General features: G+C 49.0%; 1 protein-coding gene across 6 annotated transcripts in view; it reads right to left on the reverse strand.

Annotated features, from left to right (window-relative positions):
• Window positions 1-3,946: 3,946 nt before the first annotated feature.
• The window catches only part of SUOX (sulfite oxidase), a 194,797-nt gene continuing 184,893 nt past the window's right edge, over window positions 3,947-13,850 (reverse strand). For all 6 annotated transcript variants that reach the window (XM_069653779.1, XM_069653780.1, XM_069653781.1 and 3 more), the window contains 2 exons: window positions 8,258-8,432; window positions 3,947-5,995 (listed from right to left, as the gene is read on the reverse strand). In XM_069653779.1, coding sequence (XP_069509880.1) covers window positions 4,511-5,995; window positions 8,258-8,432 — 1,660 coding nt within the window. In that variant the 3' untranslated portion in view covers window positions 3,947-4,510. The remainder of the gene's footprint in view (window positions 5,996-8,257; window positions 8,433-13,850) is intronic.

The following is a 13,850-nucleotide window of genomic DNA, read 5'->3' on the forward strand; positions in this document are numbered from 1 at the left end:
GGGGTCCTTTATCCAGGATGTCCGTAAGATCAACCTACTTGCATATTAGTGTGGGTCTTTTCCACCCTATGTATTTCATCACTCTGGACATTACATTTCTATAAGACCCTGCAGCATGGTTAGTAGGATCAGGTCTCCCAAATTCTAATTCTGTGAACGTATCTAGTCCACTTGCATTTTGCAGGGACTCCTGTACATTTTTCAACCTCGATTCCTCTGAGATCAAGGGTTCAGGGACCCCATGTATTCCATAGTGTAGGCCAAAGGGATGTGACTTAGCAGAGGAATGTTCTGCTGCCTCATAAATAGAAGAACGTGATTCAAAATAATCTTTTCTTGGTAGTGGTGTATATAGTTTCTATGTAATCCTCAATGGCGTCGAAATCTTCGACACCGACGAGGGCTTCGACGCCTTCGACATTAAGGACTTGGTAGGGTCCGACGAGGAGTCTTTTGGCGGCGATGGCACTGATGACTTCTTCCTCAAGGAAGATTTGTCTCGACTCAAGGGATCCTTTGACCGCTCTCGAGGACATTTTTCCTTGGTGTCTGGCCAGAGGACACACAGGTTTTGCCCTGATCTTTTTTCTTGTCGAGTTTTTTGACCTGGGCATGGCTTTCAAAAGTCGTCGAGGGGGTCAAGGACGCATTCTCAAATACTTTCATCATTTGTTTCCTGAAATTCTCCCACTCAGCCGGTGAGGCTGATTTCGTCAGGCATTTAACCCTTTTTGGGGAGGAACTCGACAAGGAGGACAGCGACCTATGGTGCCTTTTCTTAACTCTGCGAAAATGACAAGTGGTGATAAACACTGCGTGATCTCCATCTTTTTGTCTTTTTTACGAGGAGAAATATTTCTCGACTCGTCTCAAGACTGTCTTTTTGACAGAGTCGTCAATGGAGATTTAGACCTACCTGCCGCTAGTTTTCCTCTTCGCTCTTTCAAGGCTTTTGCTGTCATCGATAGACAGGCCTTACAGTCAAAGGTAGCGTGAGAGGAACTGAGGCACCACAGACACACCCTATGGGGGTTCGTAAGTCGAAGACGCCAATGAGGATGCCATTTTAATGACTTTTACTCAAAGATTTTCGTTAGGGAACCGAAGAACATCGTAACCGAAGTGATAGCTTTCAAGGAAAAACAGAACTGATGCCAACGGTCGCTGTGCATGCTTTATTTATTTATTTTAATTTGCATTTTTAAAGCGCTCACACAGCTCAGGGGCATTGAGGCGCTGTTACAGGAATATGACTTGGTTTCGTATTTATAATGCGCTTAGTACCCAGAGGTTTCTAAGTGCGGACCCGGGGATCGAACCTGTGTTGCTTCGTGTCGTCTTGTTTGCAAGGCGAGCATGTTGCCGTTGAGCTATCTTCCTGGGACTTTATACCATCTATGACGTCGACATTGAGACGGAAGCCTCCAAGGTACATCGAGTCGACAGGCATCGATGCGCAGCGCCCTCTACTGGAAAAGATTTCCAAAGCAGCTGAAGCTGGATATAGAAATATAAGATGAGAAAATACGTGGAGGACACAATCCGTTCAAAGCATGCTTCTAAGGGACCCTGTTGGGGGTGACAGGGGCTGTTTTGACAGCTTCTTTGTTTGAAGAATGGCACTTACTCTCTTGATGTAGGAGAAGCCTTCTGTGCCTGTCTTGTAGAGTCTTTGAATGAAGGTTTGACAAATATGACACTCGTGGATGTCATTTGGGTAAAGGTAGTAAAAATACATTCTTGACGAGGGTCTCTGACAACAATCTTCTTGGAGCACTTGAGACAGTCCTTGAAGAAAGGCTTTCCCTTTAAAGGATCCTTCAGTGCCTGGGTCTGCCATGGCCATTAGGGGCTTTGTGCAAGACTTTCCCTCAATGATTGGAAATGATATACAAAGGTTCCTGAGCTTCAAAACACAGGCTGCGCAGAGTGGAGAAAAATCCTTCAGAAAAACGAAGATGAATAAAGACTTTGGAGAAGCTGGAAAACTAAGGAAAAGGCTCAGAGAGCTGTCGAGGATTCCCTCGTCACTTAACTGCTGTGAAAAATCTGAAGATGGCTGCCTGGGGTGGAGCTTAATTGAGGTGGTGGGACTTCATAAATGAGTGTCTCTTCAGCAGGCATAATAGGCAATCTACATTGCTTTTTCCTATGGGAAACAATGTATGTATGTATTTAAATTACTGAGGATTCCCAGTCTGACGATGGGGAATATTCAAGCATGTGAATCTATGAAAGATCCAATGCTGGAGAAGATTACATTTTTGCATTGGAATTCACTTTTATTTTTTGGGGTCTTTCTCATGCTTTTGATTTAGTAACTGCTGTTGCGGAACTTTATATGCAATGCTAGGTTATCTCTCTATTCTCAGCTGACTGTATAAAACAGTCCTGAGAATGTCCCATAATGGTTTGGGCTGAAACAGGCTGGCTGCGTAGTAAGTGCCTAACGACATGTGTATTGTTGTTGATTTTGTTGAAGCACAATGACCGTGAAAATGAAGTTGCTTACAGGCTACAGGTGCACATTTTAAGATGCACTTGTTATTTTCTCTTGTGTTAATTAAACGTTGGACCCCACACTACAAAAAAATTAAACGTTCAAACCTTTGACGATAGGTTCCCCAAGGGACATAGTGTAATTTAGGAACATGCAGTAAGCCCTTTGTATTACCACACAATTCAGTGCACACTAGATACACGGCACCAGCGCTTGTGCCCTAGGGTCAGCAACAACCAATCAACAAGAGAGTCATCTACTCTTGACATAACACCAAAGCAAGGGGTAACCCAATGTAAGAAGGCACATAAGATGCAAGCCTGATGTGGAGGATTAGGAGTTGACAAACTAGATGGTCATCGACCAACCCATATAAATGTGGCTTTTAAAGCTCCCCTATCTATAGGGGATTAATACACCAGATTGTTGAATATTGATGTACCTCACTTGGCATCATATCTCTTCCTAGTAGATATTCTTAGTACTGTTTTGTCACTGCATCTCTTTGGAAGGGTTGGGATTGGGAAAATTAATGAAAGTGTGGATGGGAGGGTGGTGCGGCGAGGAGAGACGTTTATACATTGTGAAATACAATTGGAGGCCATGTCAAAATGCGTACCCAGGTCTTTTGAGCTGCCTGTGCAAGCGATTGCTCCTTAGACAGATTCACTGATCGGGAGAGACTGAGTATCGAAGGAAGACTCTGGAACCAACAAGTTGGTGAAATGGGTGGTATTTGGGTGTGTGGGTAGGGGAAGGGAATATTGTTGGGGGGGGAGGGGGCTAGTTTCTTTTGAAAACCTTCAGAGGCGTCCGAACTGTGAATGACACTGGCTAAATCCGAATTCGAGGACACATGATATGTAAATGTGATGAATAGCTAGAACTTCTCCTTATGTTGTACTTTGTATATGCCTTCGAAGAATAAATAAAACTGGTTAAAAAAATAAATTGTGCTGTAAAATGTGCTTTTAAAATGACATGGATGGAAGGATCTGATCAGATTACCTGGGCCGACATGCCTAACTGGTTGGTGCGATTCAGCACGTTTTTTTTTTTTTTTATAACTGGTACCCCAATGTTAAAAAATGAGCTAACATCACTGCCTACCAGGCCAGTCCGCCTCGAATGATGACGTCGCAGGTCATATCCCTGAGATCACAGAGGGCGCTGATAAACAAAGGCAGACAGTGAGAGCCTTCCAGCAGCCCGAGTACGATTCAATGAATAAGAAGACATTTGTCTCAGTGCAGATGTTCATATACAGGTCAGGAATCCACCCCAAGACATCCAATGGGCGTAGGAGTTGAATCAGCAGATATGTCTTGACTCCAGTTCGTACAGGCCACCATTTCACACACAAAAAAGAAATTGGATTCAAAAGCAGCATCTGAATGTAGTGAAAAGAAAAAGGAATGGGAACTATCAAATCAAACAGCGTTTAAACATATTTAGGTGTAGATTTAATTTTGCACCACTGGAACTTGCATGCATAGCACTCTTGGCCAATAGAAACTCAGGGTCGTACAGGCATGTAGACTACAATACCTCCTTTTCCTGGCTAACCGAAGCACTGTGGCGAGAGAGTCTAAGGTTGTGGGTGGGTGTGGGGGGAGACTGGCACTGCCACTAGGCCCAGGAGAGAAAAGGAGATTTAGGACGGCAGTCTTCTCCATCCAGGACCAAGCACCAAACTCAACACGTTTTAAGGCACTACAACTCCCCGAGTGAGTCTTTTTGCATAGCCAATAATGAAATGGGATCCCTGCTAGGTGCCAGGGCCAGTTAATGGTTTACATTGGGTGCTGATAAGGCAGTTGGATTAAGGCGGAGAGTGGACGTCTGCCCCTATGTGCAAGTAAATATTGAACCATTTGTGGAAGGGAATGCATACTATGCCCATTTCCCTGCCTTCTGTGCAGACTCCCAATACTGTGTCAACTGTGGTGTTGATTTTGGGGAAAACATATTGAGCTGTAAATCTATACAGGTTGCGCTCTGTGGACATCATTAAACCTCCTGCACTTTGACATGCACCCTGTGCCAGGCATTGCTGAGAACGCCCCGCAGGTTCCAGATGGGGGCAACAGTGTCTGGCTGCACATTATAGCTGGAGTCCACAGCTTTGCATATTATGTCCATCTCAGAGATGCCGGCGGGTAGAGGGGCACTCAACTCCCAGAGTTTCCAGGCCCAGGCCTGGCCAGCTTTCTGCTCTTGTCCTGCAAGGCTTGCCACTTGCCACGATTTGCCACCATCTAGCGAGACATCCACACGGACCACCTCACGACCGCCCCCACTCCACGCATAACCCTTCACTGTGATGGCCTCCTGGTCCCTGGCAACTGAGTCACCGTTTCTCGGCTCAGTAATAGCAGACTGGATGGGTAGCTCCTGGATGGCGGGAGCAGTCTTGAAATCTACTGTGTCCCAGTCCACAGAGGGAGAAAAGCCCTTGTAGTCATTCTGCTGCCAGTGGCTCTGGCTCTCTTCAGGACCCACTGAGACTTTGCCTAGCCACTTAACATTTCGGGCACCCACCACACCTGGAACAACCACCCGGACAGGAAAACCATGGTCACGTGGCAGCTCCTGTCCATTCATCTCGTAAGCCAGAAGGACGTCATGCTCAGGGCTGATGGCCACATGGAAGGGGATGGATGCACCATAAGTTGAACCAGATAAATCCTTGTCCAATCCTTCAAATCGCACATGCACAGCATCATTGGTTCCCTCCTTGATGCCCGCATGGAGCAGCACGTCCCGCAGCATGGCACCTGCCCATGCAGCATTGCTGATGGCCGCTATGCCCCAGTCCAGGCCCTTGACCTGCTTTATAGCATTCATCTCTGAGCGACGGTTTCCAGCGCACTGCAGCGTAGCGGTCACCTCATGCTTGGGGAATTTGGATTTAAGGTCAGTCAGGGTTAGGAGCATAGGCTGGCAACCGGGGACCTCAATCTCCAGCTTGTATGACTGAGCATCAATGTCGGGCACTGGCAGGTGGTTCCTCTTGAAGAAAAACTCATTGGGCGTGATGAAGTTTTCCGATAAGATCTCGGCAGGTGGCTCCCCATTGAATGGCTTCTGGCTGTTTATTTTCATTGCGGGATGACGGGGGGGATCTCGAGCGTATGGGTCCGACACATCAGTAGCCACCTCGGTCTCTTCCATGGGGCTTAACTCGCCCACTTTGTAGGCACTGAGAATCTCCAAAACATGCTGCTGGTTGTGGACGGCATACATGGCCCAGAAAGGCTCTAGCGATCCCCCTGCCGCCAAAAGGATGCGGCTGCCGCCAGGGTGTAGCTCCACAAACTCAGTGATGTCAAACACGTCCCGGCCATAGGTGACCCACACACCATCTGACATTGTCTTGTGCTTCCTCACATCTTCACGGGTATAGATCTTGGAGGACGACACAGTGGAGTCTGCTAGCCCTGATGCTTCACTCAGACTATCCTGGGCTGGAATAGATTCTGCTTGGGCTATCTCCTGCAAAACCAAAAATGTACAAATTAAAGAAATGGCATAGATTTTTCGAAGTTTGCAGAACAGCATTAAAAGCACAGTAGCTATAGGGATGTGGATTGCTGACTTTCAAATATTGAACTAAGAGGGAATGTAAACCGACAATGGTCTGACCATTTCTATAGCTCACACAGTTCACAAATAAGTTGATTACTGGTGACCAGGAAGCCAACTTTGGAAATGCAAGTGTTGCGCTGGGTGGAAATAGCAACTACAAACTATTGCCTTTTCAGCCTCACTACCATTCAACATTTTACATTAACTTTTACCATCAAAGGCAAGAACGAGTTTTCGTAAGGGCATTTTAATGCACAGCTCTGCAACCAGACATCCTGCAAAGGGGATCCTGCCCATCTGACTGGACATGGAATGGTTTGCCCTAATTGAGAAGAGCTGTACTGTGGTAAGAGGTTATGTAACGAATGCATGGACTCTTCCTCGCAAAACTATGCGTCTACATTAAATTCTCATGTGTTAAAAACAGGTTTATCATTCGTCTGCCTGGTTCGTAAATGAGAGCACACAGACACCTTCTATCATCACATGAATGCTAAAGCAAAGGTTTATACTGTGGGGTTATCCCCCATTCCCAGGGCTGCAACCCAAGTTATCGGCCAGAGCGAAGAGAGGGTCTACAATGAGAGCACCGGGCCGTTACTCCACGTTCAAGCCCTTGGAACTGGGATTAACACCATTAACACCCCGGGTTACCAAAGGGGTAACCCGGGGTGCTAAACCACCGCAACAGTCAGTTAAGTGGGGAGGGTGGTTGGAATAAGATTTTTTTTTTAAAAAAGACAGGAGGGAAGGCGGGGGAAAGGCGGAGGGCTTCGGCAGGGAGGCAGCCTGCGGGTTCTGTGGAACGCAGGCTGAGATTAAAGGTTTCATCTCGCGATCCACAGAACCCGATCGGCTGCTCCTTCCCCGCCCCTGGTGCTAGTGGAACTTCTTACATAACTAGACATGTCAAGGAGGTACATGTCTTCAATCCTTTAACATTACTGATAATGTTTTGAATTTCTGGATACATTTAGCTTGCTGAGCCACAGTGCTAGTTGGGTTGAGACCTATTTGTTTAGCACACTAGTAACGCAAACTAATTTGTGACAGGCTGCCTTTACCCAGTTAATGAAAAGTGCATGCACAATCGTGCATGACCCAGACAGAGCAGGAAGAGGCAGTGGTGGGACTAACATTCTAAGGAAAGAGTGAGAGTCTGGGAAGGCCGAAGAGATCCTGGTGGGGGAAAGGTTGGATATAGATTTGGGTTTGGAGGCAAGGGGAGGGGAGGGAGGGGTCGCAGGAGAGAACAGAGGGGAGGCTGGCAGGCGATGGGGCGGGGGAAGAGAACGGGTGTTGTGGGAGCAGAAGCGGACCAGGGCGCTAACATTGTGTCTTACTGCAGGAGGAAGGGCAGACCTGGAAAGACGGACTTCAATATACCAGACCAGCGACAAGTTATCATGAAAATATAGCATTAGAAGAATACTTTGGAAGTTGAGAACCATTTGCAAGAGAACCATTTGCAAATGTGTATTAAGTAACAGAATATAAATGCGGTTGATACTTTATTTGCATTTGCCTTTCATTGGAGGAACAAACAAAAAAAGGAAAAAAAAGAAAGGAAAATCGGTAAAAAACAAAATCTATTTTCACGAACTGCTAGACAAGGCTCAAGAACTTACATTCTAGAGCCATGCCCACCACTGGGTAAGCGGCTTCTGACATTCAAGAGTGTTATACCTAATCCATATCCAGTGAAAACACTTTATGGGGGCTATGCAATGAAAGAAATAATCCTAAATGTCTATAGCCAATACCCCATCATCAAAATGCACTAATAATAAGAAATCCCAATTTTTTTTTATCTGATGAGATCTGTCTGGGTGGGGGTTTGTAACGTCATTCACTACATAGCCCCTACATTTGAAAAACAAAAACCCTGAGATGTATGCCCCACCCACAGCCACACAACACTCCACCCATTTGCACACAGTTCCGCCCACACACCCGCCCACCTGATCCTTTGACTGATTGCTACAGCTACTGCCCCCCTCCCCCACCATCGCCCCCGTAAAGTTGCCCGGAAGCTCAAAAGGGGGATTGTTGCTAGTAATAGTTTATCAAGAAAAAAGAAACTTCCAACATTTGAATAAAAAAGAACTCCCTGCAAGGCCAAATCAATGCAGTCTTTTCACTGCATACGTTTTTAGTAGCTTTACTTACCCGTCTCCGGCGCGATCCATATGCCACTACACCCCCCAGACCCAGCAAGGCCCCTGCAACAGCGACACCCCATCTCCGTCTTCCGATGCCACTTCCGGATTCTGTGCTCTGTTGACGAGTACCATCAGAGCCCCAGGCAGCAGATATGCGGGTTACGCTAGCTGGTGTCACGGACCTGTAAAACAAAAGAAAAGCCATTTACCATGGTGCGTTGAATACAAATGGACAAACATCCACACCCTTTTAGGGAAGAACACACCAATGAAAAACAATCGAAATAGATAAACTGGTCTTCGACCTGGCACGTGTTGCACACAATGTTGGCATAGCTGCGCACCACAGACTCCTCCTACCAGAGGTACAAGTGTAACAGAAAAATTCGTGATATGATACGATATATGATGTAATTTATAACGCGCCTGTACACAAGTGTGTCAATGGGCGACAAGACAAGGGAGGGAAGTCAGAGGGAGGACAAGACATGGGGGGGCCCTTCGGGGTGTTTGGGCGCTGCACAGGCGCATAGAGCGCCATACAGGGATATAAAAAGGCGGCAGGGAAGTTTCGGGAATCGGGAGTAAGCAACGGTTAGGACGTGTGTTTGTCCTGGTTGCTGCTCAGGAGCCTTCCCTGCCTTGGACTGGGTGTTGGAGGAGTTGATTAGAGGTAGGGCCAGGATATTGGTAATACATAGCTCTCAACTCACCCGCTTTTGGCGGGTGTCACCCGCCTTGCAAAGGGCTGACTCACCCGCCAAGCCTCCTGCACGCCCATTCTTTCCAATGGTCGTCTCACCCGCCAAAAACAAAATCGGGTGATTTCACCCGCCTTTGCGAGACAAATGGTTGAGAGGTATGGTAATATATAAAAATAAAAAAACAGGTATTAGTAATAAAGTATACTTGATATTCAGGGGGTGCGGTAAATAAAGCACCACCCCTCCTACCTGCGGGGATCCGTCTCCAGTCACTGGGCCCCCGTTTCATTCCATGTCCAAGTATTTATGTGTTTTTTTTCTGGTGGTGGGGATTCCCCTCTGACACAGTGTTCCACATTTTGTTTTTGAGTTGCCTGGGGTGCAAACGCGCGCACAGGCCCGGTTACTGTAGAGGGTGAAAACAAGCGCTCGATCAGTGTTGCTAGCCCCATGCTGGTGTGGTGGCGGCGCTGGGCCAACAGGGGGCAGTGCGGTGTCCTTAAAGGGACAACATTATTTAGGCCTGAGAGTGTCTAAGCTCCTCTGTTTCAAGCAGCCTTCTGCCAGTGCAGTGTGGGTCTGTGGCCACGCAGGGCAGTGTGGTGCACAACCTTAGTAAAGGTTTTGCAGTTAAAGTAGAGCTGTTATTTCCTTGTGCCACGCATATGATATGATAAGGCATTTGTAACGTGCCTATACACAAGTGTTTCAAGGCGCAACGAGGCGGGGGGGGGGAAACAAGGGGAGACAGACAAGGATCTTACTAGGCCAGGTGTCATTCAGATCGCGCAAGGGTAGAGGGGAAGGGAAAAGTGCATGGGGGAAAGGGAGAGGGGAAAGTGCAGTACAGGGTTATTAGCATACAGGATAAATAATGAGGGCCAGCTGGTGGCAAGTGCGAGGTAAGTGCAGACAAGTGCTGGGAAGGGGGGCTGTATGGATACAGACACGGTCCCGTAGTGCAGGGGTTGCCGTGGAGGCAGTGCAGGAGAGAGTGGCTGGGGCGAGAACGGTGAATGGCCCATTTGCAGATTCAGTGCAGTTTCAGTAATATTAGCAGGGGAGAGGGGGAGAGAAAGCGGAGGCAAAGAGGAAGGTTTTGAGGTGCTTCCGGAACTGGAGGTGGTTCTCCTCAAGTTTCAGGGAGGTAGGAAGGCTGTTCCAGAGGGAGGCCCCTGCAGTGGAAAGAGATCTGCCCCCAACTCGTTGTTTGGAGAAGCGGCTGACCCTGAGGGAGTTGGAGGCGGATGAGCGAAGAGCTCGAGAAGGAAGATATTTAGGAAGAGAAAGTTGAAGGTATTTTGGCCCAAGGCCCCAGACGGCGTTGTGGACAATGCAGAGGGTTTTGAACTTGATCCTCGCAGTCACTGGGAGCCAGTGTAGTGATTTCAGTCCTGGAGAGATACGGTCCCTGGGCTTGAGGCCAAGGACAAGTCTTGCAGTCCTGTTCTGGATGAGTTGCAAAGGGCGGAGAGTAGAGGCGGGCAGATTAAGATAGAGGCTGTTACAGTAGTCCAGCTTAGAGAGAACCAGGGCTCTAGAGACAGTGAGCTTCTGGGGGAAGGAGAGGAAAGGAAGGATACCTCTGAGGAGGGGTAGCTGGTAGTGTGACTTCTTAGATACGTCGGATATGTGAGGAGAGAAGGAGAGTGTGGAGTCGAAGATGACCCCAAGGTTTTTTGCCTTGCATGTAGGAGCAGGAAGAGGGCCCAGAGAGGCCGGCCAGAGAGCAGCAGGGAAGGAGGGAGTGGGAGTGCCGATGAGTAGAATCTCAGTCTTACTGGCATTAAGGCAGAGGTCGTTGGCGGCACACCATTCCTGGATAGCAAAAAGACAGTCAGAGATGAGGGAAGGAGAAGAGGAGGCCGAGGGTAGCCTGAAAATGAGTTGGGTATCATCCGCATAGTACTGAAAGTAGGGGCAGAGAGCGGCGATGTGGTGGGCGAGAAGTGCCAGATACTGGTTGAACAGCCAGGGAGAGAGGTTAGATCCCTGGGGGGCACCACAGGTAGAGAAGAAGTCAGAGAGGAAAGAACCCAGTTGGACCTGGGAGGGTCGATTTGAGAGGAAAGAGGTCAGCCACGTCAGAGCCTGACCAGTGATACCGAGGTTATCACGGAGACGGTTGAGCAGGATGGTATGGTTGACAGTATCAAAGGCAGAAGAGAGATCAAGCAAAATGAGAACACATGGAATGTTAGAGTCAAGGTTCGAGAGCAGGTCCTCACGGATGTTCAGGAGAGCAGTTTCCGTGCTTCCGGCAGCTCTGAAGCCAGACTGATGGTCATGAAGACTACCAACACATTCAGCATGGAGATTAAGCTGGGAGATGGCCAGTTTCTCCAGGAGCTTGCCCAGGAAGGGAGTAATAGAGATTGGGCGATAGTTAGCTGGGCAGGAAGGGTCGGAAGAGGGTTTCTTAAGAAGGGGGTGCACAAGGGAGTGCTTGAGAGGGGATGGGAAGACTCCAGAGGCAAAGGAGTGATTGCAGAAGTCAGCAAGGGCAGGAGCCAAGGAGTCAATGTGGTCCTTGATAGTTTTGGAGGAACAGGGGTGGACCTGTTTTGACGAGACTTTCATAGATCGGACTTGTCTTGAAACCTCGTCAGCAGAAAAAAGGGGAAAGGAAGAGAAGGAGAGAGGAGGGGTGGCTGCAGAAGAGCCAGAGGAAGGGCAGGGAATAGAGGGGGGGAGGTTATAGGAGGAGAGTGAGGACAGGATGTCCTGAGTTTTTTAAATGAAGTGTGAGGCCAGTGCCGTGCAGAGGGCCTGGGAGGGGACAGGAGAGGAAGAGACTGCAGCAGGGTTGGCCAGCTCCTTGCATATTTTAAAGAGTTCGGACGAATTGTTAGATGCCGCAGAGATGCGGGCTTGGATAAGGGCTCTCTTCTTGGTGAGAACGGAGAGCCGGTATTGCCTTTGGAGCAGGCGACAGGCCAGTTTGTCAGAGGATGAACATGAAGCACGCCATTTCCTCTCTGCCACCCTGCACTTGCGTTTAAGGGTGACGAGATCCGAGTCATACCAGGAGTTACATTTGGCTTTGGGCTTCAGGCGGATTCTCATGACAGGGGCAAGTATATCAAGAGTATCAGATATAGCAGAGTGGAGAGTGGAGAGGGCTGTGTCAGGGTGGGAGTCAGCCGAAGGGGGAGGAGGGGGCAAGAAGGTGGCAGCGAAAGCCTCAACTGACACGCGCTTCAGGGGTCGGATGACCGAGAAGGAAGGTGGCAGTGATGGGGGTGGCTTTGCCTGTGGGGTAGGGAGGGTGAGGTGGGAGGAGAGGAGAAAGTGATCACTCCAGGAGAGAGGAGTGGAGAGAGGGACAGAGAGGGGAAGGTCAGAGGAGATCAGGGCATCAAGAGTGTGCCCTGCAGAATGAGTCGGCCCAGACGGGAGAATAGAGAGTGAGAGAGAGTGGCAGAGGTTGTGAAAGAGTCCAGAGGGGGGACAGGAGGCATCCAGGTGGATGTTGAAGTCTCCAAGAAAGAGGAGTTGAGTGGTTGAGGACAGGAGTGAGGAGGAGAGGCCCGCCCACTCGGAGAGGAAGGAGGAAATTTGACCAGGTGGCCGATAGATAGTAGCCACGGTAAGGGAATGGCTAGGAGAGAGAGAGAGTCGGCAGACAAGACATTCAAAAGAGGAGTAGGTCTGCATGGGAGTAACAGTGGCAGGAATCCACTCAGGGAAGATAAGGGCCACACCTCCCCACGCACGGTTGGGCCTGGGCACAGAGAGGATCTTGTAACCGTCGGGTAGGAGTGTGTCAAAGCTGGTGACAGAGCTGGCCGTGAACCATGTCTCAGTGAGACCGAGTACGTCAAGGTCAAGTTCCTCAAGAAGGCGGCAGATATCAGAGGAATGTTTGATACAGTACAGTATATTACTGCTGCTTGCAGCACCATAAAGTGGGGGAAGAATTTCATAAGGGACAATTTGTATTTAGGGTTTTATTAGGATATATTGCTGGGAATTTGCTTTCCCAGTCAGGTGGGAGACTGCCAGGAGCCTTTTCTCCCTTTAAGTAGGGACAGCCCCTACTGGCTATTTAGGGAGATTTAAGAAAAGATTTATTTTCGTAAGTCTGGTATTACTTCCTGTTATGTTCCGGCCCCACACGGAGGCAGTACGTGGTAGGCCGCAGATGTAGGCCTCAATGACGCAGCTCCAGCCGGAGCGAGAAGAACGACACGACACACGCTGCTAGGGTCTGTGCCCGGAACTGCCTCCCTCGTGCGGGGGCGGGGCTTTTATTCAGCCGCCCTACGTCACCGCGTAGCCTGGCGGATATATTACATTCCTCCTTTATTATAAACAAAACACAACAATGAAACACACCAACACAAAAAGCTTCTACTCATAATCATAACAAAAATACAAATGCAAACTCCCATTTATAAACGTTCAGAGTCCACCGTACCACACATAGTCCTTGAGCCGGGATGGCGGCTGGGTGGCAGCCCTCAGGCCATACCGTCCACCCTGTGGGGCGGTTACTACAGTCTTATGGGATCTCTCACCTTCCACCTCCGGCTCACCCAGGTCCTGTTCGCTCCCCTGCTCCCTGCCTTGGGGATCTTTGGGTCCGTCCTCGACCCTCGGTGACTCCTCATCTTCTTGGGGACAATCCCCATCAGTCCAGAGGTTGCGCGGCACCGCCTTCAACCATGACGCGTTGCGCGTCACTTGACGATGCCCCCTTTGTGCAGTTATCACGGTCCCTCGTGTCTCACGGACAGTCCATGGGAGATTCTCGTAGCGGGAATCCATTTTGGACTTCGTCGGTTTCCGTAACATGACCACCTGGTCGCCCACCTGGTGGTCGGATGGTCACGACCTCCTCCGGGTACTCATGTTGGCGTTGGCGTCCCTGCGTCTTCGGTCAGTGCGCACCTC

This window comes from Ambystoma mexicanum, chromosome 3q (assembly GCF_040938575.1).
Source record: "Ambystoma mexicanum isolate Mex_15411 chromosome 3q, UKY_AmexF1_1, whole genome shotgun sequence".
Classification (NCBI taxonomy): Eukaryota; Metazoa; Chordata; class Amphibia; order Caudata; family Ambystomatidae; genus Ambystoma; species Ambystoma mexicanum.